The sequence below is a fragment of the Cucumis melo genome, chromosome 5 (assembly GCF_025177605.1).
Source record: "Cucumis melo cultivar AY chromosome 5, USDA_Cmelo_AY_1.0, whole genome shotgun sequence".
In the NCBI taxonomy this organism is placed as follows: Eukaryota; Viridiplantae; Streptophyta; class Magnoliopsida; order Cucurbitales; family Cucurbitaceae; genus Cucumis; species Cucumis melo.
The window spans coordinates 13114694-13139790 of record NC_066861.1 but is presented as its reverse complement, the minus strand read 5'-3'; the positions used below and the strand labels follow the sequence as shown (position 1 = coordinate 13139790).

At 33.4% G+C, this 25097-nt stretch overlaps 1 protein-coding gene across 1 annotated transcript; it reads right to left on the bottom strand.

Moving 5' to 3' along the window:
* Positions 1–7401: 7401 nt before the first annotated feature.
* On the bottom strand, positions 7402–16812 carry LOC103485760 (guanosine nucleotide diphosphate dissociation inhibitor 2). Its single transcript, XM_008443460.3, has 13 exons — positions 16504–16812; positions 15825–15887; positions 15636–15719; positions 15354–15461; positions 15068–15240; positions 10373–10484; positions 10196–10276; positions 10011–10073; positions 9746–9847; positions 9259–9383; positions 8212–8422; positions 8028–8102; positions 7402–7639 (listed from the first exon to the last, which is right to left on the bottom strand). The coding sequence occupies exons 1-13, from the start codon at positions 16588–16590 to the stop codon at positions 7589–7591; spliced, it is 1335 nt and encodes a 444-aa protein (XP_008441682.1). The 5' UTR covers positions 16591–16812; the 3' UTR covers positions 7402–7588.
* Positions 16813–25097: the final 8285 nt, after the last annotated feature.

Genomic DNA, 25097 nt, shown 5'->3' with positions numbered 1-25097 from the left:
CATAAGCGAAGAGAGGTTTCCTGATAAGTCCATGGTCGAACTCAGGGAATGAATATTCCAATTGAATCTATAGCACAGCTAATCCTATGCGGTATACTCTATGAGTGTACATATGCACAATATGTTTGTCCAAACTATATACACTAAGGTGGAATTGGTAGTGAAAGATGAACATGGTGATGAAGGATAATGAAGTCTAAACTCACGTAACAGGCAAGACATGAAAAAATATTTGACTAATTAATCGCAGTGTATTGTGCATTAATAATTCGAGGTGATACAAATCATCTATTAACTTTAGAATTAAGGTGAGTGTCCTCTCAGCACCTTTTCCATACTTGCTCCCCTCTTGGGATCCAAATACCTAAAGTTAAGCTATGATTTGTATCTAATCGGACTATATGCATTACAAGAAATTCATCCTAAATTAAGGCAAGCATCCTTTCGGTGATTTTGCCACTCACATTAGCATTTCTGTAACTTATGCAAAGGATTAATTCGGCAATGAGATTGCATTGCTACAATATCTTCGTCGTCCACTTAGTTAAATACGGGTTTTCACTTGTCAGGTGATTACAATCAATGTGATTGTCTTTTTCCTTGAATAAACAAAGCTTTGATGTCAGCATTTAGTGAAACAGAACTTACAAAACACACATCCAGATTCTCTAATATTAATAATGCATTACATGGCCCAGAAAACTAATTAAATGTAGCAAAAATGAATAGCAAAAGAGAAATGGAACAATGGTAGAAGAAATGCATTAATATTATAAAAAGAACTTTAAGCCTTTTAGCCATAGAGTTAATGTTACAACTTACTAGATAAAAAATATAAAATGCAGATACAAGGAAATGAGTCAAGCCTCATGATATAATATATCGTATTAGTTGGCTCTGATTTTTTCCTATTGTGATGAGGGAAAATGGGAAGGGTAAAACTCTCTCTGTCTTGTTCTAAGCTCTCACTTAAAACTCAAGACAAAATGGATGAGGAAGGGTTGAGCTTGCTCTTCAAGATCCAATTCTGCACCTTGAGTCTGAAGTAAAAGCCTCTATTTATAGGCGGGGGGTGATGTTGACAAGACATTCCATACCTCATTAATGCTCTGATAAAGTTGCATTGGCGATGCGCAAACGTCATTTTGTCCTTTTTCTGACATTTACACCAACCAAATTTTTCTGCTAGTGCTTCAAATCGCCCTAGCTTATTGTGATTTTCGCCTTGATGGTTGCACACATCTCCTTGCTGACATTGTATCATTGGGCTATGTTTCTTTTTGTCTACAATTCTGTGATAAGACAAGTAAAACACGATAAATAAGGATAAAGTTCTTTCGTAGTTCCCCATACACAAGTTAATCGATTCTTCTACTTTTACTTGCATTTTCTTCCAATCTTATGCAATAAGGCTTCATTATTTTACATAAAAGGCTACAATAACTCATATTTCTACAAGTTATCATTTGGACCACAAAATAATAATCACCAGATGTAACTCTGTTAACTAATTAGGTTCCTATGTCAAAAGGATGACCTAGACAACTTAGTCTTAATCCTGAGTGTATTATGAACTCTTCTTTACGAGAGATTGTCCTTTGATTTGTACAAATGAAATTGGCTAGATTGTCAACTCAATAAGCCTACCATTTTGGGGACAAGATCAGATGTGGAGCTAAGAACATAATCACACAAGATGAAATTCACTCATTCCCGATTTTAGGGTAAGTAAATGAGTGTTCCTTTAAATGGTGTCTCTCAAACTTGAACAAAGAGATATCCCCTTTCTATAGCACAAGAGTGATTTATGCTTATTGGCAGGACTAGCAAAAGTTGTTCATTAAAAGAGCACTGGTATTTAAGGACTAAGAAGTACTTGAGGGTAAAACGATAATTTGTATAGGACTAACTTGTTGTTATTTGTTTGTATCCATGGATACCGAAATATATCTACAGTGAGAAGAGTTTAAATGTAAGTCTTTAATAGAATGTACACACATTTAATGAATATTGATTAATGTGGTTAGTGAGTTTAGTTAATTAATCTCATGTGTTGACTATGGTAAGCGATCATTTAGATCATACCAGCACGATCATATAGTTCTTTTTAAACGAGGGGGAAATAACTTCAATTTTAAACGATCGTGCTGGACATGGTAAACGATCATGTTGATAATGGAAAATGAAGTGCTTCAAAGAATCTTGCCGGAAATGGTGAAGATGAAATAGAAGATCTAAATAGAAGAATAAATTATTTAAAAATATAAAAAAGAAAACCTGGAAAAGGAAATTAAGAAATCTGGAAAAGAAAACGAATAACTCACAAAGAAGAAGAAGAAAGAAAAGTGACGGATCGTCCGCAATATTCAAGGACAAATCTAGAAATTATGAAAATATTTTACCAACTTTATGGACTTTTGTTTTATTGTTACACAGCCCGTAAATATTTTTTTATTTTGTTACATTAATGTAAATTATCCTCATTTTAAGGAAAATTGTTTCAAATAGTAAAATTGTTGAAAATATTCACAAATACAACAAGATTTTACTTTTTATCTCAAATAAACATCTATCAGTTTCTATCACTAAAACAAATAAATTTACCAGATAAAACATAAAATTATAAAAATTTTCTATATTCATACATAAGTTAGCTTAGTGTCATATGTTTAGAAACGTCTTTTTTTGTTTTAATGAACCTATCAAATCATTTAATTGTCAAATTATAGGGTCCAAATATTCAACTGTTCAGAATATATTGGGTTATGACTGTTTAGAATATATCGGATTATGAAATTTAGCAAACAAAAAAATTTGAAATTTGCAAATGATATGGAGTAAAGAAAAATGGAATTTAAATAGTATGTAGTAAATGAAGGGATGAAATCCCTTCGCACAATGGAAGAATTACAGAGACCTTAACCCAATTTTAATTGAAACCTAAAAAAATACCAATACATTGGCAAAATAATTATAAAGTTAATTTATATGGCTAAGCATGCTTTCAAGAAAACTTAGAAGAACAAAGAAGAGGAAACTTACGATCATTGACATCTCTATATCTACTAAACACCAATTATGGGCACCACCACTTAGTAACCTTCTTATTCTCTAGATTGAGATGGTTTGTGGGAATCAAATTGGAAGGAGGGAATTTTTCAGAGAACTTTTTCCAAAGAGGAAAAACATTTAGAGAGAATAACCCGTACGTAAAAAATTCACAGAACCCTTTTGCATCGTCGTACCAGTAACTCCCTCTTTTTCAGACTGAATAAGAGGGAAGTTAAGAGAAAAGTGGGAACGTGGGAAAACCACCCATGTTCCCTATAAATTTAATAAATTAATATTAAGTTAATATTAATATTAAATTAATTAATTAAATCATATTTAATTAATATTTCATTTAAATCATATTTAAATGAATATCTCTCACATAACCTATAGTTTTAATTTAATTAATTTAATTTAATCAAATTTAATTAAATCAAAATAAATTAAACTACTAATTAATTCTTCAATTAATTAATTTCTAAATTAAATATCTTATATTTAATTTAATCCAAATTTGAATCATATTCAAATATGAATTTCTTTCTTAACCTATAGTTTTAATATGTATCATATAAACATTAAATTTTAACCTATAGTTTTAGTATGAATCTAATTCACATTAAATTAATATTTGAACATATTCGAATATTTTATTCTCTCATAAATTAATTCTGAATCATCTCCAAAATTAAATTTATATATTAAAATCTAATTAAAAAATAAATTTTATATTATAATGTATCACCATACATTACATTAATTCCCAAAGTAAATTTGAATATTTCAAATTACAACCAATATAAATAAATCTCATTACCCTTTACGAGCTAGGAAGGGACCTAATGGACCTACAGATTAGAAACTACAATGAAATGAGATTAATTGACTAAACTCATTAACCACATTAATCAGTATTCGTTAACTGTGTGTACACTCCACTAAAGACTCACAACTGAACTCTTCTAACTGTAGATATATTTCTGTGTTCACGAATATAAACCAATACCAGTAAATTAGTCCTTCACAAGTGTTTGTAACACCAGTTGGGTCAAATTACCATTTTACCCCTAGGTTACTTCTAGTCCTTAAATATTAGTGCTCCTCTAATGAACAACCTGTTTATGGTCCAACCACTAAACAGAAACCCCTCTCGTGCCATAGAAAGGGTAGGGCTATTTGTTCAAATCCCGGAGATACTATTTAAGGGAACACTTATCTACTTACCTTAAAAGCATGAATGAGTGAATTCCGTCTTGTGTGATTATGTTCCCAATTGCTCACTCGGTCTTGTCCCCAAAATGATAAGCATATTGAGTTAGCAATCTGGCCACTCTCACTCGTACAAATCAAAGGACAATCCCTCGCAAACAAGAGTCCATAATACACACAGGATTAAGACTAAGTTACCTAGGTCATCCTAATGAAATAGAAACTCAACTAGTTAACGGAGTTACATCTAGTGATTACTATTTTGTGGTCTGGTCTTATGCAAACTCATTACATAGGATACCCTCACTCGCATGTCACATACATAAACGCATTGGATCAATGCGTTTGTATCAAATACAAAGTGAGTCGTATTCATAGTGTTACCAAGATAAGGTACCAACCTTAATCCTATACTATAGACCCTTTAAGTTGATTCTTGAACGTTGATCCCCGTATGTCTCTATGTACTGTTCAAGACTCATCAAACAGCTCAGGATGTTAGTTTATTGGATTTAGGTTATTAAGACAAAACTAATAATATAATCAATAACACTTATTGAAATTATAATAATAAAACACTTTATTAATATTAATAACGGTCGATGGATTATATTTACTATTTAGGAGTTTTAGAACATAAAACCCAATAGTAAATAATATATATATTATGCAACTCTTTTTCCCATTCTCTTCTCTGGGCAAAATATAGACTATTCAATTTTTGTTTATGATTTTAAATGTGGTTTTTTTCAAAAGTATAATAGACAGGTAAAATATTTACACTCTATAGAACAATTTAAAAAACGAAAAAAGTCTACAAACCAATAATAGAAAATATCAAAATATTTCAGTCAACATGCGATCAATCGACCACACGCACGAGTAAGTAATCTTCTTCTGAATGATTTTGTACTACAATCTAAACAAATGGTCTACAATTGTTTAGGTCATGATATACGATTGTGTTGTTCTTTTTAATGATGGAAAAAAACTTCAATTTTAAACTATCGTGTTGACTATGATAAGCGATCGTTTAAATCATATCCACACTATCATATAGTTCTTTTTAAACGATAGAAAAAGAGCTTTAAATCTAAATGGTCGTGTTGACCATGTACTAAATGATCATGTTGACTATGGTAAGCGATCATTTATATCATATCCACACGATTATATAGTTCTTTTTAAACAATGGAAAAATAGCTTCAAACCTAAACGACCGTGTTAATCATGCTAAATGATCGTATTGACTATAGTGAACGATCATTTAGATAATGTCAACACGATCATTTAGATATTTTTAAACAATGGAAAAATGCTTTAAATTTAAACGACCGTGCTAACCATTGTAAACGATCGTGTTGACACATTATAAACGATCATTTAGATCATGTCAAAATGGTATTTAAATGATCTTGATATTTTCGAATATGAGCAAAATGAAATAGTTTCAAAGAATCATACCGAAAACGGTGAAGATGGTATAGGAAATTTTGAAAGAAGGAAGAAATCTAGGAAGAGAACATGAATAAATTACAAAGAAGAAAAAAATATATCCACAATATCTAAGGACAAATCTAAAAATTATAAAAATATTGTACCGACTTAATAGACTCTTGCTTTTTGTTACATATATCATAAATATTTTTGTATTTTATTACCTTTATGAAAATTAACTTTTTAAATTCATAATTTGTGTGTAAATTTTAAGAACATCTATGTAGTTTTCAATGTATCCATGTCTTCAATTTTGAAATGCAAAATTATATTTTAAGAAAAATTACATACTATTGCATATTTGCTGATGAAAATATAGCAAAAATTTTAAAATCTATCAATAATAAATTCTAAAATTTTGATGATTCTTTGATTTATTTTGTTATATTTACAAACAATCTAAAAATCATTTGAATTAGGTAATTTATTGTAAATTTTATGAAATTACATGATAATTTGTTAGGAAGAAAACATGCTAGCATAAATGAAACAGGACGGGAAAAATTTTCCTTCAAACCGACCCAACTCGAACAGAATCGAGCTTGTACAAACAAAAATCAACCTGACCCTAATTGATTGAGTCGAAACTGGTGGGTCAGGTGGAAAGGGATCTGAAACAAAACCTTGAAATTGCACATTTTTCTTTCACTATCTGCAGATCTGATGGCAGGGGAAATTAAAAGGAATAAAATTTTAAATCACATTTTCCTTCAGATTTGTGATTCTTCTTCTTTCTCAGATCTAATGCAGCAGTTGTGACTCTTCTTCCTCTCCTTTTATGGAATCTTCTTCTACATCATAATCTTCTCCTCTTTTGAGCTTTTGTCTTTTTTCTTCTTCCTTTTCTTTGAGATTCCCTTTCTACTTTTCTTTTTTTTTTCTTCGGCAAGAAAAATGAGATTTCTGCCTCTTCTTTGGTTTTAGGTGGTCGAGAGAGAGAGAGAGAGAGTTTGGTTTTAGGTGGTCGAGAGGTCGAGGTCGAGAGGTCAAGGTCGAGGTCGAGAGAGAGAGAGAGAGAGTGTGGAGGAGGGAAGGGTTGTGAGTTGAGAACTTGCGATTGCAAGGGTAGAAAGGAAAACACCAAGAAAAAAATCCAAACTACATCCATTCAGTTCGGTTCTAGTCAATTTTTCATGAAACGTGACGACCCAAATCGAGTCGGTTCAAGTCTATCTGTAATTTAGTTGCTTTCGTGAGTTGAGAACTTACGATTGTAAGGGTAGAAAGGAAAACACCAAAAAAAGCCCAAACTACATCCATTCAGTTCGGTTCTAGTCAATTTTTCATGAAACGTCACTTGACCCAAATTGAGTCGGTTCAAGTCTGTCTGCAATTTAGTTGTTTTCACCCCTATAAATAAAATACAAATATTTTTATTGAACCGTTTATTTACAATATTTCTTACCAAAGAGGGCCTCATTTCTCTGAATTGTTTTTAAAAGTGCACCTTAGACTATAACACTTCTTCAGATAAAGCTTTACATAATCAGAATGCCCTTGGAATTTACTAGTTTGCAAAGAAAAAGTACATAAACATTAGACGGCAGATATTTGTTATTATTACTACTTTAATATCCAAAGTTTATTAACTGTGGCATTACCATTCCAATGATCTAAAAAGAATGCAGTGCGAAGATGAAAAAATTGAAGTAATCAGTGCGCGTCAACACATAAATTTATAATTAGTCCATGAAATAAAGAAAACACGGGACCAAATCAAATCATTTTTTCACAAGAAAATACAAGCACATCTCTAAGTTTTAGGGTATAGATGATAGTAGAGAATGAAAAAAAGAGAAGCGAACTATTAAAAAAGCATTCCGAGGCTTTGTCATTCTTCTGCAGCACTAGCAGCACTCAAATCCACACTCAGATCAACAGCCTGAAAAAACAAAACACCATCTCTTACTACTTTTCCCACCACCAAAACTAATAGACACCAAACCCTACTAAAGATTAAACTCCAATTCACTACGCACCAGATTCCCGTGGTCAATACAAAAAGTTTTAACCACAAATGAACTACAAATTATTATTAGTATTATTTTTAACATCTTTCACAGTGTCCAGTGCTTAGTGAACAACTGTTTAACTCTACTATATTCAGTTGTCAAAGTAACTACTTGTAGTAATCTTAAATTCTAGGTAACTCCCACCATAGCTTAAACTTTATGATTGGGAAAAATATTGAGAATCTATATAATGTTTATTTTCTACAAAAAAATGTTCAAATTTGAAGTTTTAAAAGAGTTGGGGAAAATGATCCTCACCTTGCCAGTTATCATTGTATACATGTTGAGCACATCAACAACGGTTGATTCAAAATGTGTTGTAGCATCATAACTCTGTTGAAAGTGAGCATACAAATTAGTTCAATACAGATGCACACGCATATAAACGTGCATGCAGAGGAAGAGGGAGTGAGGAGAAAAAGCTTTCAATGTTAATACACACCATGGATATAAAGCAATTGTCCAGAGATGGTTCATTGACTGGCTCGTATCTGTCATATGTATCAAAAAATATCTCATCAATGGCCCCCAGCAGGTCAATTCCTGGTTTTAGTTCTGACTCGGGATGATCAGTCTCAGCTTCTGTGGTAACAAAAGCAATAAACTTGCCTCTTGGAGCAACGTTGTGAGAGTAAGAGCAACAAAAAACATACCTGCCAAAACACAGCAAAGATTTAAAAACAATCTGTGTTATAAGAAGATGGGTGAAAATAGGGAAAAACACAACTGATTCCAAGAGCATTATCGAAGTTTCAACAAAGCCATTCGGACACTGATCTTTGCACAGTTATAGTTGATTGAAGGGTTTAGAAGGGTTGAGGTACACTTAACAAAACTCTTAAAATGAAAACTCACTAGTCAAGTACAAAGTGCCCCATTATATGGTAAAAGCTACAACGTAGATAAACTTGTTCTACCTCAACCAACAAACTGGTATATGCAAAGCACTACTAAGATTTTTTATTCTTCAAAAATATTTATGCCAACGCTTAACCCCCTCTATAACACAGATAATTGAATCTGAAACTCGGTGACAGATCAGAAATAAAAATGAATTTTGGTTGTATGCAGTAAATCTTGAAGTCTTCCTTTTATGCCATTAGATGACAACTAGCCAAGCCAGTAGAAGGCAGGTTGTGAGTATTAAATTATAGGGAAAACCAACAGTGGAGTGAATTCTGGTCGTAAAGCAATAGAACTTCAAAACTTCCATTTGAAAATTTGTACCATTAGATAAGACATAGCCAAGCCATTAAATTATTGGAAAAAACAAGTGGAGAAAGTCATGGAGACTTCTCTGGAAATCTGTCAAAGCTATCTTAATTGTTAAAATGGAATCGAAGGAATGATCTCCAAAACAGATAGAGTTGACAAAAAAATTAAGATTTCTGCCTTCTCCTAAAACCACCCTACATAATTTCAGAACATCAATTGAACGAAGAGAAGAGCATAATGGAATTATAGTGATAAGCACCATACAATAACTTACATGTCCGATCTGCGACCCAACTGCTTCTGCGGTATAATAATCTGCACCGAATGGGAATCATTGGTGTTTGGTATTGTGTGGCTCATTATGGCAATGGCCCTGGCAACCTTACCAACCTTCCTGACCTGTTTCAAGATGTACAACATCCTATAAGTTGGGAAGAATTTCGTTTCAATCACATACTTCAGGCTTCATAACTTAAAAAAGAGAGATATATTTGATTTGGTTTAGAGACATCATCATTCATTGATTCCTTGACGGGGGTGAAGGCTATTACACAATGATTTAAATAAAGTTATCATAAATAATAGGGCTCCATTTACTGGTAAAATTGTAGAATGAGAAGAAAAGTACAATAATGAACTATAGGGTCAAGAAAAGAAAAGAAAAAGGCTCATGTTATAGATAATTTGCATGTCCAAAACCTGTCATAAAATGAAACTAATCCAAAAAACAGAATGATTTGATAGGACAATAAATCCCTTACCTTGTTGGGCAAGTAGGAAGGATCGCAGACAACCTTTTTGCACCTGGCAGTTTCCCCTTCTGATGTGACACCAATAACTTTTCCTTCGTCATCAAATTCCACCTAGAATTCAAAAACCAACCCAATTTACTTCAAAGAGACAACACTTTCTGAAATGTTTTTACCGGAAACAACCCAAATAAATGGTGGAAAAAGCAAGACGTGATTTGCAGTAAAGAAAAGTATAGTCCAATACGAAATCAGATAGTCAAATTTAAAAGACAACCTTGCACTCAGGTTTGTTTAACATATATGTTCCACCGTAGACAGCACTAAGGCGAGCAAATGCCTGTAAAAGAAAAGAGAGTATAGGATTAAATAAAGCAGTATAAGGCAGATATACAAAAAAAGAAATAAAGTTAGCTAATAAGGCAAGAGTAGGTAAACAGGGAGGACGAGAGAAAGAGAGACCTGTGGAAGCTCTCCTAATCCATATAGAGGATAGATGTATGGAGACCCTCCTTGAAAGCGTGCAAGAGACTCCGCATAAAGCTATCACACAAATAAAAAAGGGGAGAAGAGATATTTAATGCACAAGAACATACGACAAAAAAAGTGAAAAAATTAGCAAGTCTAGATGGTTGTCACCTTCATTCTCTTTACTGTATCTAATGCAGGCAGATCAAGATAGCGATCATCTCTATGAAGTGCCAATGCATGACCAATGAAGTCAATAGTGTTGTCATCCAGTCCATACTTTCTGTTAACCATATCAATTCCATATAAGCACATTCGTCTTTACTTGCAGCATATTAATAAAAGACACATCTATTTTAGGAAATCAGAAAAAGGATATATCCAAATATACTATGAACAAGAAGATTAACGTGTTGCGGCCTTGGTTTGAATCTCAACATCCACAAAAACAAGCTTTTGGAAACTAGTGATGAATCTCAAAAAAAGATAGTGTCAGCCTATTGAACTGTAATTCCGTCTTTTAGAAGCCTATTTTGAAAAAGGTTCCAGGAATATCACCTCTTGGAAAACGTGGGCACCTTAACTTGGTTCAAATATCACTCACAAGCCTTGTCCACACATTAATTGGTTCTTTTCAACATACAGGGAAGATTACCTTAAGAAAATGTTGTGAGATTATTTTGAGAAGGTAACGACAAAGAGGCTGCTCCCATCTTGCTAACTAGCAAAATTCTATTATCCACTCCTTTCTGGAGAATTCAGAATTGGAGTCTGGAGATCTCTCTCCTAAAAGTATTTTGGTCTTCCTTCTAAATATACTTTAGCATCTTTTTGGGATTGAAAGTAGTGCTATTTGAAGAAATTCAGAGTCTAAAATTTGACTCCTCCCCTACAGATTGGATGCCCCACAAGAATACTGTGAAACTTTCTATCGGCCCTTAGAGGGAGAAGGGTGGTGCGTATATGTGTATGTGAAAACAACTTTCATTAACAAAAAAATAAAAGAATACAAGGACATAGAAGAAAAAAACAAGCCCACAATAGAAGGGAGCTCCCTTTACAATAAGGGACTCCAACCATGCAAAAATAGCACCTATAGAATAGTTACAAAAAGACTTAAAAATTGAAGACTACAATGAAACATAAAAGCAAACGAGGTACAAAATCTCCCTAGGGTCCCTTTCCATTCCAATAAAACTATTCTGCTCACCCGCGAAACCCATAAGATCGAACACACCCCAACAAGCCATAAAAAGCCACCCTTCTCTCCAAAAGGCGGCTTGAGAAGGAACTCCTCGATCATAGCGCTAGTATCAAAATGACAAGCATGCATCAATCCAAACATTTGGAGGAAAGAATCTCAAATACAACTCTTAAACTCATAGCATTAGGGAAGATGTTCCGAGTCTTCCCCCGCCTTCCGACAAAGAATACAACAAAAAGGGCCAACAAGGGAAGGCAACTTCCTCACGAGTCGATCCAACATATGAGAGCACGGCCGTCTAAAACTTGTAGGTAAAGAACCTCACCTTCCTAGGGATCGTAATCTTCTGTAGCATCAAAAAGAAAAACACTCCTAAAGGAGAAGGATCAACCAAACAACAAAGAAAGATTTGCACGAGAAGCCTTCCAAAGAATTGGGGCTCCCAATTTTGATGTCCCTTCTCCCATATCTATAGAGGCGATCTCGGAGTAAAGCAAGAAAAGACCACATCCACTGCTTCCATATTGGAGAGAGAGTAACATAACCTAAAAGGAACAAGAACTCCCAAATTCTTGAAGGTGACAAATGATACAGATGAGAAAACAAAGTATAAAGAGGTCTCTCCTCCCAAATGGTCCCCCCAGAAATACATTCGTAGGGCCTTTCTACTGTATTCTGTGTCGAAAGACGGAAGAAGACTTGGACCATGTTCTTTAGCATTGTGAGTTGGCGAGTTGTGTTTGGGATGCCTTTTTCAAGACATTTGGCTTTTCATGTATTCGTCAAGGAGATGTTAGAGTGATGATCATGGAGTTCCTCCCCAATCCGTCGTTTAGGGAGGGAGGTTCTTTCTATGGCGTGCTTGTGTTTGAGCCATCTTGTGAGTGCTATGGGATGAGAGGAATAGAAGGTCTGGAAGGAGGAGTGGGGAGATTTGGTCTATCGTTCATTTTCATGTTTCTCATTGGGCTTCGATTTCGAAGATCTTTAATAATTATCCTTTAGACTTGATTTTGTACACTTGGATCCCCCTTCTTGTATAGGGGGCCCCCTGTATTTTGTAAGCTTGGTTTTTTATACGCCTGTGTGTTCTTTCAATTTTTCTTGATGGAAGTTGTTATTTCTATTATTATTATTAAAAAAAAAAAGCGACCTTGAGAGTTCAACTCAAAGAAGAAAGTCAATATCATTTGGGCTCAGAGGATGGAAGGAAGCCTATGATTCTAAAGCTCTCGTTACTTCTATTGTTTCCTTTGAAGTTGGGAATGGCCTCCATAGAAATTTATAGAAGGAAATTTGGTTGGGAAGTATCTCCCTCCCTCATTTCTCTACTTTTTTTCTTTTTCTTGTAGAAATAACAACTTTCATTGAGAAAAAATGGAAGTATACAAGGGCATACAAAAAAACCAGCCCATGGAAACACCTCGACTAAAAGAAGTGGATCCAACTGAGTAAAATGTTACCAATGTAATATTTACAAAAAGTCTTCGAAATCAAAGCCCAAAAGTAAATGTGAAATCTAATCAAAGAACAAACCTCGTTATGACCCTTTTCCCTACCACAAAACACTTGTTCCTCCTCGATTGTCGCACGAACACCCTGATGGTCAGCATAGCTAACACCAAATTCCGATAGAAAATAACTCCACACAGCCTGCCCATACGGGCAATCCCAAAAAAGAAAATCAAAGTCTTCCTCTGCCTTCCAACAAAGCAAGCAACTAAAGACCTAACAAGTGAAGTCCTCCTCCTGACAAGCCCATCAACAGTATTAACCCGACCAAGCAAGACTTGTTAGATAAAGAACTTGACTTTCTTAGGAACCTTAGTCCTCTAGACCACATAAAAGACAGACTCCATAGGAGAGGAGGGATCCAACAATAGACTGAACAAGGATGTAAATGTATATCCCTGACTCGGGTTAGAACTCCAAACACAATCATCCCTTCTTCCCTCCCTATAGTTGCACCCCTCAACCAAAAAAAGAAGAGAGGCAACCTTCATCGTTTCCCTATTGGTCAAATTACGACGGAACCCGAAAGAGAAAGGCGCGGATTATCGAACCCAACCAAAAGATCTGATACCATAAGTTTTTGGAAGAGGATAAATGATAAAGATGTGAAAATAAAAAATGAAGGGAAGTCTCCCCACCCATCGATCCTCCCTAAAATACACGTCCTTACCATCCCCCACAACGAGACGAGAAAACCAGAAGTAGGTTGAAAGCTTGAAAGAGATATCCTTTCAAGGATTATGTTGTGTGTCTTTAACCCCTTTCGCCATCCATTTAAAAGAATGGGTGCCATGCTTATAGTAATTTTATGCCATAAAGAATCAGATTCAAGGGAAAAGCGGAAAAGCCACTAGTCAACAATGATCTGTTGCAAATTCTTAGATTACGAATCTCTAAATCCCTTGATTCATAGGGTGCCCCATTGCATCCCAACTGACCAGGTGAGATCCATGTCCTTCGTCCACCCTTCCCACAGAAAGTCTCTCATGTACTTTTAAATACTCCTACACATCAAGTTAGGGGCCCTAAAAAGGGATAAATAGTACACGTGGATTCCACTCGATATCGACCTAATCAGGGTTATGGTCGTCCTTACTAGCTATTCTACTCTCCATTGTATGCCATCCCTACTACCTCTTCCAAAACCGGTAAGCCATATTTGGAATGGTACCTTGTCTATTTCGAACCTTTGTTTTGGATGAAATTTGAATTATTTTCAAGATTGGCTTTCTCTTATGGACTCAGCTTTAAAAGCTACTCTTCAAAGTCAACGAGTCCTGGTTTTGGCCCTTGATCCCCTGGTTTAGATAGTATTAGCAACCTAAACAAAATCCAAACGAGAAATCCTTTGATGGCTCTCTTTCCAAGTCAACACATTTTTTTAAGAACGCAGCAGAATCTCTAAGTCCATATTTCATTCAATGTTCAACAAGCAACCTACTTTTAGAACTAGCTTTTCTTCTATTCCAAATGGTTTTCTACTTTGGACTACAAGGTAAAAGCCAATCAATATCAAATCTCTTCTCACTTATCAACCTTTCAAGACAAGGCAAAGAAGTTGTCGCTTGCTTCTTATGGTGCACTTATATCGAGAGAAATACGCGATATTTTACCGGCAAAGAGATAAATCTGCTTCAACACATTGCTAATTCTTGATCCTCCCTAGGCGATGGGTAGAGGAATTAAAGAAAAGAACGGTATGCTTCATGTATCTTTCCACATGTTTGTCAACAGCTACTCCTCATTATCATATCAATTAGTCAGGCACAAAAAAGATTCTTTGATTTTTACAATAAACCTACGCCAATTGCCAAGTCCAAGCAACAAAATGGATATTTACTTTCAACAATAAGACTATCGCTGTTATGTGATCGGTCAATCCTCAAGGTTACGAAACAAGGTATCCATATCGTATGGTGCCTAGCATTCAATTTAAAAGCAATGGGGAATGATTTTTCTCTACGAGGATAAGTAGGAAATCCCAAAGGATCGTTCAAATATCATTAGTGAGAGTTATTTAAATGTCTTTGTTAAAGTTTCTTTTAGTATGAAGTTCATAGTTACGTCAATAACATATGTTTCTCATCAAAAAGAAAAAGAATAGTAACATCAATAACATAACAAAGTTATATATGGAAATTGAGGCATACGCAATCAATTCTTTTGTTGTCACTCTTGTCAAGTCCATTCCTTCATGTGTCTTAGGATTACTTTCATCGTAATCTTGAACAAAGATGAAGAACTTGCGAGCTCGGCGCTTCTCAAATAAGCCCATAAGTGGAGATTTAAGAGCTTCCATATCTGTGGCTGGAACTTTGTGAATCTATAGAAAGGTATATGGCAGCATTAAGTTATATATATAACTTACATTCAATAATAGTTCAAAAAAAAAAGAGCATGCAAACTTAAACAAAGTAAAAATGAAAGTACACTTACCTTTCCTTTGTTATACACATAGCTACCGTCAACGGCTTTAAAAGACAAATACTTGGTTACATCTGTATGGATAAGGACACGCACAAGTGTTCCATTTGCCATCATAAACTAGCCACAAAGAAAAAAAAAACAAATGTATTAATATAACATCGAGAATGATGAAAAAGAAAAGGTGTAAATAATGAGAGAACATATTCATTAGAAAATAGAAGTAATGAGCATATCAGTTGACAAAGTGTGCAAGAAACTAGCAAAAAACCAAACAAAGTGGGGAAGAAAGACCTTTGGAATCATGTCCACGTTGTAGTCCCTACTAGAACCCAGATGGGCAGGTGGCTTGTCATCTCCCCTAAACCGCTTCCAAAGCTGCAAATTAAATTAAAACAGTAAATACATGATATGATTGAAGAATAGCACAAGAATAAACTGGAATTTTATAAGCTGATTGGGCTAGCCAACAGAGAAGAGGACCTGAATGAGATTAAGCGATGAAGATTCCCCTCCATAATAGTCATTCCTATCCATGTGCAGAACCTAAAACATGAAAAAAGGAGGTCAAAGAAAAACCTTCTAACCATTTCAAATAGCAAGCAAAGACCGGCAGTCACTATGGTATGTGTCGAAACTCAAAAGAACCCCATAACTCCAGTTAACAGCCAAGAAATAATTAAAAAAAAAGTCAAACGTGTAAAAAACCATCTCAATGATAAAGGAAAGATGTAGCAGACCAAAGAGTAATTAATTTCCACTAACAGCCCCGACCAATTTCCTTCCCCTCATAAGTAATTCGATGCTTCGGAACAAAATATAAAAATGACTGGCATGAAATTGCTTCACAGGTGATGCATAAAAGAAAAGAATTACAATATCCCATTTCTTAATCTGGGCGCACCTCAACTCAAGTGCGGAAAAACAAAGATCTGTAGGATGATATAGAAGTTAAGTAATTCAAGGATGCAAGTAAGATCAAGATACAAAAGGGCAAGAAAAATGCAAGAAATGAGAAGAAGTGCCTGGTAAGACCGATCAGAATCAGAGACAGAACATTGATCGAACAAATTTAAAATTGAAGGAGATAAATTAGAGAAAGTAAAGATAGAACGGGGTAAAGGATCTATGTAGAAAAATGAAAAAGGGTTAAAAAGAAGACCTTAAGGCCATCGACGGAGAGAAGACCACTGAGGATGCACTCCTTGAGACCGGTTCCAAGCACAATAACATCGTATTCTTCATCCATGGCGATTGAAGGTGTGAGGAAAAGAAGAATTAGAGAACAATACGAAGTGGAAATGGATCTACAGTAAGATTTGATGAGCGACTAGATCCTCTTGTTCAACCTAGGGCTTCCTTCTTCCTGGAGGAGTCAATTGGCATGCATACCAAAAATCATTACTTCCCTTCCCTAAACTTTATATAATAACCACCTCCCCATCTCATCATATATTTCAATCCCCCATATTTTTTTCTGCATTAAATATATTTCTATTTACTTTATACTTTTATTTATCATTAAATATCTCAACATCTTTTATCCTTAAAACTACTTCCTTCTTATAATATTAATAATAATTTAAATAAGAAAATGAAAAACCTATTTCACTATGCCAATTGTGGGGTTAGTGATCTCCATAACTAATACGATGTCATTTTCGTCGAGTTAAAATATTGAGAAAAAATTATTTAAAATGATAAAATTATTTAAAATATTTATAAAACTATGTATTAAAATTTGAACCAACTAAATACAACAAAATATCGTTCAAAACTACACATTAAAATTTGAACCAAAATAACATTGTAATAAATAAATAAATAATGAAAATAATAAAAGAAACTTTTCATATTATTTTAATAACACCCATACACAAGAACATTCAACTATAAAAATACTATTTGTTGTAGTGAATCTCAATATTTCATTTGATGGATTATGTATTGTTTAGCATAGTCAAATAGTTTCATTTAGTTATAAAGTATAAGCATTAGGAGCTCAAAAAGCCAAATAATTTAGCATTGTCAAATAAGCTCAAAACCTAACATTATATCCTATATAGAAAAGATTCGAAAAAGTCAACAAAGTATCTTAAATTGACACCCTACACACACAAACACACATGTACACCACATCATAAACTAATATCAATAATTTCTATTCTAGCAAGAACCTCAACTATACGATTAAAAATCTCAACAAAAAAAAAGTTACACATTTCACTACAAGCTAAAATAGGTTGTTTGCTATCTTGCTAGAGTAGGACACAAAGTTGAAATTGAGAGGAAGAGGGAACATTGAATGAGAGGGAAGAGGAAGAAGTCAAGGACGATTGGGTCACAAAAACGGAAGAAGAAAGGAGCTGGGGTTGGGATATTTTATAAAATACCCCTTTTTGATTTAGTGAAATAATAAATAATAAAAATTTTAGGTAAACGATGACGCTTAAAAAATATCATGGTTAAGTGACGCTTAAAATGTGTCAAAAAAAACATGAATCCGAAAGTTTCGTCTTTTCCCGCCATAAACGAGCCTTTTGGCATTAATGACACGTTTTCCCCTTAAACCCATTTTCCTTATTCCATTGTGTCATTGAATCCAAATTTTCTTGTAGTGGAATGATCATGTGCGATTCAATCTTAGTCTTAATGACTTATGAAATCCTATCTATGAAGTCATTCCTTTGATTTGCAAGGGTGAGAGTGACACAAGTTGCTAACTCAATATGCCTACTATTTTGGGGACTTGACTAAATGGGAAGTTGGAAACACAATTTAACAAGATGGAATTCACTTTTTCTCATATAGGATAAGTAGATGAGTAATTCCCTTAATTATTAATTGTCAATGGCCCAAGAAGGACTTGGCTTATAGTAGGGTCATAAACAAATTGTTCATCAGAATAATTAACGGAACTTAAGGAGAAGAGGTAATTATGGGTAAAATAAGCATTTGACCTAGTTGTAATTATGAACAACTTGTGAAGGATTTATTGGCTTATACTGATTGTATCCATGGACACAACTTGTTCAACCATGCATAAAAGTTCAATTATTGGTCTCTAATGATTTTCCCTATAGTTAATGAATGAAGGTTAATTTAGGGTGCATTTGGAATACATTTTCATAAGTGAATAAGTTAAAAAAAGGTTGTTTTGAAAAAAAAATCATGTGTGTTGGCAACCATCTGAAATGGATTTTGAAAAAAATGAGTGTATAAAATAATGTGGTTTAGGAATGACACTTAAAATCAACTTTTAGAAAAATGAATTTTGAGTGTTTAATGGTTAATCTCTCTCATTTTTATGAAACATTACGACCACCACCTTCCGCTATCCTTGCCAGCCAACCTTCGGCAACTGTCTCTGCAGATTGATATCGACCAACATCCGACAACTGTTTTTCACGCAATCATCGATAGCCAATTTATGTCTACCATCTTCTCTCATAGCCACTTCTGACCAAGCTTTGATGACCAATTTCTGACAATCCTCTCCAACCAAACTATGAGTAAACGTTTTAGGGAGATTGTTGTAAGAAAACTATCGACCATCATTGATTGTAATCAGCAAACCTTTGGTCACTATTTTTCTGGCTACTATTTTTCATTGATCACTGACGACCAACTTTCGTCTATTTTTTTACAAAAACTACTGTCAGTCAACCTTTGACAATTTCTTTCTGTCAACCATCGTCGACCAACTTCCAAAAAATGTCTTTTGATGTCTACCACCTGCTAACATTCGATGATTGTTTTTTAGCGATTATCACCCACATCCTTTTGTCACCATTTTTGAATGACCACTTTTTTACAATTGTTACCATCCGACTTTCGACAACATTTTTTATGATCGTTTTTGGGTGATTGTCATCAGCATGTCATCGACCAACGCTGGCAAACCTTCGGTCATCATATTTTTAGCAACTACTTTTGTTTATCATCGCGGTGTACTCTGTACCTCTTTCCTGCAATCACTGTCAACCAAAGTCCGACAACTTTTTTTTAATTGTCGTCGACTGACCTTTGATAGTTGTCGTCATCAACTTGTGATCATTGTTGGAATTATGTCCTAAAACTCGTACTTTGTTATTTGATTCAATAAAGTTTATTATTGAATGTTATAATCTTAATACCAATAAATTAAGGTCCCGAGGCTTTTTTACTAAGTTTGTCAATACACTTGAACTTTATGTAAAGACATAAATATGGATTAAGTTCGAGTTAAAAACCCAAATAGTCTATAGTGTATGAATAAGGTTGGATGCCTTATTCTGGAAAAACACTATGGATGCGGCCCGCTCCATAGTTAGTACAAACGATGTAATCCTGAATCGTTCATGTAGAGACATGGGAATGGGGGCGTCCTATGCAAATGGTTTGCATAAGACTGGAACCACGAAATAGTCACTTTTAGTTATAACGCCGTAAACTATAAACTGACTATTTCAATTATAATGACCTAGGTAACTTGAACTTAATCCTGAGCTAACTATGAACTTCTGTTCATTCGGTAGTATCATTAGATCTGCATAGGTAAGAGCAGCTCATCTTTGCTAGCCCAATAAGCCTCCAATTTCAGGGATAAGACCGAGTGGATAGCTAGGGATATAGGTTGCAAGACTGAATTCACTCCTACCCATTTTTTGAATAGTAGATAGGTTGTTCCCTTAAGTACTGAATCCAAGTCTTGAATAAGGAGCCTCACCTTCTCATTGGCTTGAGAAGGATTCAGGTTTATAAGTTAGACCTTAAAACCAATTATTCTATAGTGGATCAGTGGGTCTTAAGGAGCAAGATGTAATCTTGGGGGTAAAACGATATTTTGACCCAGCCAAGATTATGAACAACCTGTGAAGGATCGACTTACTCATCATGTTTATACCAGGTGGACATAAATATATCTATAGTGAGGGGAGTGCAACTATGAGTCTTTAGTGGAATGTTGATTAAGCTTGGTCTAAAAGAGTTTGGCCAGTTAATCTCAAATCGTTGGAGCCTATGATCTATAGGTCCATTAGGTTCCCCTACTAGCTCATATGGATTCAACTAAGAACAATATGTTGAAGTAACTCAAATTGTTTGAATTAAGAAAAGAGAGAGAAACCGACAAGTATATATGATATAAGTCAGTAGATATAAACTTTAAGTTTTGTGTTTAAATATTATTTAAATAAATATGAATATAGATTCATATTTAGAAGCTTGGAAAGTTTTGAAACGGTCAAAATTGTAAAAGTCAACATGTTGACTTTTGACTTTGAAAAAACAAAACTTTGACCGAATTTATATTCAAATATGATTTGAATTTTACAAAAATGAATGTGAATTCATACTCGAGAGGTTGGAATTAGTTAAGACGGGTAAAATAGCAAAAAGTCAAAAAGTTGACTTTTGACTAGGAAAAGTCAAAGTTTGACTTTGACTTAATTGGTCAAATGACCAAATTACCCTTTGACTAATTTCCTTATTAACTAAATGTTAGTGGAAAATGTGGTAGCTTATAGTGAATTAGAAGCCACTAATTCCATTAATAGTTAATGGATTAATTAGGTGTTGAGATTACATGAAATAAATTGCATGCATTTTGCATGTAATTTTTCTATATAAACTTCTCATTTCAGAATGAGAAAATGATGATGAAAATCTCATAAAAACCTCTAAACGATTCACCTTCCTCCTTCCATCTCTCTAAAATATCCTTCATAAAAACGAGTCCCACAACTCGATTCTTGGTCCTGAGATTAGTAGGTCAACATAGTGGTTGTCCTTTGCTCTTGATCTTTAGGCAAAGAATAAGCTTTGGAGCGAAGAAGAAGTTGAGAACTACAAAGGTAAGCTCATCGTTTACCTTCTACATTCTTCGTTTAGGTCTATCGTTTAGTAGTTGAATGTTAATTTCTAAATCGTTTAGATGCATATAGAGTAAAGCATGATCATTTTCTTCCGCTGTTGCATACTTTCTGTTGTTTTTGGATCAATCATCGTTTTATGGCATTACCACCAAGCAACATCTGTCAACTGCTTTTCGACAAACATGGTCGACCAACTTTCGTCAACCTTTTTGGTAACCATTGTCGTTAGACTTTCATCAATCATTTTTCAAAAAAAGTTGTTGGCCTACTATTAACTATCTTTTTCTGCAACCATTGTCGGTCAACTTTTATCGATCGTTGTTTGCTAACCGTTGTGGCAAACTTTCATCTACCGCTATTTGGTGGACTTTTTTTTTGGTCATTTTCAATGATCGTTTATCACCAACTTTCATCTACCATTTTTATAACAACTGTAGGTCAACTGCCAACAAATATTTTTTTATGATCGTTGTCCGTTGATCATTGTCGGTCAACTTTCGTTAACCGTTTGTCATTGACAGTAAATTCTAATATACAATTAATTACATTATTTATTATAAAATTTATTTAAATAAGATTCAAATCATTACTACATGATACGAAGAAGTAATTTATTTGAATATGATTCAAATAATTAATTATTTATTTAGATAAGATTTATATAAATAAATAAGTTATTTAGTTTGAATGAGATTCAAATTAAATAGATAATCGAAGAATTAATTTATTTGAACAAAGATTCAAATATATTAATTATTTGGATGTGATTCATACAACGAGAGAGAATTAATTAATTAATTAATTTGAATTGGATTCAAATAATTAACTATAAATAATTAAATAATTAATTTTAAAATTGGAAAATTTTCATAAATATAACAAACCAGCAAAATATTTACAGCCCGTGTAATAAAATGAAAAAGTCCATAAAGGTAACCATTTTTTAAATATTTAAGGTTTGCCTTCCTACAATTTTTTTTCTTTCCATCGTCTTTCTTCTCTTTCTCTTTTTCTTTTTTCTTCCAAATTGTTATTTGGTTACTAGATATAAAAGATCTTGAAAAAAATTCATTTAGATTTGGGTCGATCATGCACAAAAAATAGCCAAATCTAAATGATCATGTAATAAATAATTAAAAGAAAATTTGTTTAGATTTGGATAGTCAAATCTAAAAGATCTTGTACTAAAGAATCTTGAAAAAAAATTGCTTAGATTTGGCTACCCAAATCTAAATGATCGTGTACCAAATATAAACGATCATGTAACCAAATTAAACAATCGTTTGCAAAAAAATCTTGAAAATAAAAATTGTTTAGATTTGGTTACAAAAAATCTAAAAGATCAAATCTAAGACAATCAAATCTAAACAATCGTGTACAAAATAATAGTCAAATTTAAACAATTGTTAATCAAATATATTACACGCGATGATGACGGCGTTTTTGACAGGGGCATTTTCCATTGTAGGCCTGTGAGTTTTTTCGTTTTCGAAATTGTTCTATACAATGTAATTATTTTGTTGTTTTGTTATGTTTTTTAAAAGACCACTTTAAAATTCTAATTATTCCAATAGGATTAGGAGTAACTCATAGAGTTTTATAAACATGACCCTTGAAAGACCTTATAGAACACACATTCTTTACAATAATATATTCTATAATTATTCTAAAACTCTCCCTCTATAAATTATCCAATTTTCTTAGAAAAGTTCTAAGAAAATTCATCTTCTTATTCCCTCTATTCTTTCCAGAATGGAATCCCATAAACTGGATACTTCCAACTTATTAAGAAATATATAGATTTATCATACTTAAAAAATTGGACACAACATAACAGGCTTAAGAAAGAATAGTTATATTAATAATCGCACAGACAAGATAGAATATTTACTATATAAACCCCTGGATAAATATCTAAAAGTATGGGGTCTTTTCAAAAATATAACAAAACGACAAAATATTACATTGTTTAAAACAATTCCGAAAACGAAAAAAGCCCACAGGCCCACAATAGAAAATATAAAAAAAATGTTCTGTCAACCACGCCGTCAATAACGTGCGTAATATATTTGGTACACGATCGTTTAGATTTGACTGTTATTTGCTACACGATCGTTTAGATTTGGCTATTGTTTGATATACGATCGTTTAGATTTGGTCGATAGCCAAATCTAAATGATTTATTTTTTCAATTATATCATTTAATTTGGTTATATGATCGTTTAGATTTGGCTACACGATCGTTTAGATTTGACTACCTTAAATCCCAAATCTAAACAATTTTTTTTTCAAAATTTGGTACACGATCGTTTAGATTTGGCTAAACAAAAATTTTTAAGATTCTTTTGGTACACGATCGTTTATTTTTCAAGATTCTTTTGTACACTATCGTTTAGATTTGACAAAACAATTTTTTTAATTCTTTTGGTACACGATCATTTTTTTACACAATCGTTTAGATTTGTCTACTTCAATCTAAACAATTTTTTTCAAGATTCTTTATACACAATCTTTTAGATTTGTTTACTCCAATCTAAACGATGTAAAAAAAGAGGAGGAAAAGAAGAAAGAAGATGAACAGAAATCATAGTGAAAAAAAACAGAGAAAAAGAAGAATGACGATAGAAAAAATCAGATCTGATTACCCAAATCTAAACGACGTAAAAAAAAAGGAAATAGAGAAAGACGATAGAAAAAAATCGCAGCGGAAGGGAGAAGAAAGACAGAAGGGCAAACCTGGAATATTTAAAAGAATGACTAATTTTATGAACTTTGTTACATGAGCCATAAATATTTTAGTAGTTTGTTATATTTATGAAAATTTACCTAAAAATATTGTGTAATTAGATATAGTATCTCATAGAGTCCAACATGATAAATAAAGAACTACAAATAGAAAACTGTTTCTAATATATAACCAAAGAAACCCAAAAATCATAGAGAACACTTTCATTAATAAAAAACTGTAGTAATGTTGAAACTTAAAATGACAAAACATAATCACTACTAAAATATGACAATAATATAAGCTAATGAGAACTACTAAAATGGGAACTTGACGTCGTAGAGATTCTTTACAAGACCTACAATTTTAAACTCTCATACCACACATGCTATTATGAACAATAGCTTTCTTTTATAAGCAAGAAGTAATCCTTTTTTTAGGTCTCCCGTGGTGGAAGAAATTCATAATCTCCAACTTGGTGCATACTTCTGAGTTGTTCTACATTACCAACCAGATGTGTTTTCTTTCTATATAGGTTTACCAGATTTGAAACATGGTAGAATTTATCTGTAAACATATGTAAAACGAAGATTCCTACTAGACAATGCAACACATGTATGAGAACAAGGGATCATATCTAGGTCATAATGTCGACATGAGCAAGTATGATCCAAAATATTTGACAACAAATTATTTGTTATTGTGGTGAACTTCAAATTCATGTTGATTATAAATAGGATATGTCTGCCAAAAGATTAAAATAAATGTCAAATACAATAAGCTCCTTAATAATGATAATGATGATTATTCCGAGAAGCAACTTACATTCATTGCACGACTTTGCCTTAATGCTACTCGAATCATATCTTGTGCATATATCGAAAGTTCTGTACGCTAGAAACTCCAACTAGTACGACATTTATAAAACTATTTTTGAACCATTCAAGAAGGCAAATGACAGGTAATTCTCATGCTTCTTTCAACATTGAATTCATACTTTCACATATGTTGGTTGTCATCAACAAGTATCTCTTCCTCTTGAAAAATGCTCTAGCTCACCTGCATCTGCGAACCTCCTCTAACTCATGCCTAATAGATGGAAAAAGATGATCAAGTTGTCTCATGTAGTAATCAATTAACTCCAAGGTGTATATACTCTAGCACAACTATGGAAAG

What these genes read in the sequence shown, in the direction of transcription:
- LOC103485760 (XM_008443460.3), bottom strand. Translation starts at nt 16,590, where the DNA reads ATGGATGAAGAATACGATGTTATTGTGCTTGGAACCGGTCTCAAGGAG. An exon ending in ACAACAAAAGAATTGATTGC is followed by an intron (nt 10,485 to 15,067) that starts GTATGCCTCAAT and finishes TATGGTTAACAG; the next exon opens with AAAGTATGGACTGGATGACA. An exon ending in TTGGGTCGCAGATCGGACAT is followed by an intron (nt 8,423 to 9,258) that starts GTAAGTTATTGT and finishes GTGTTTTGGCAG; the next exon opens with GTATGTTTTTTGTTGCTCTT.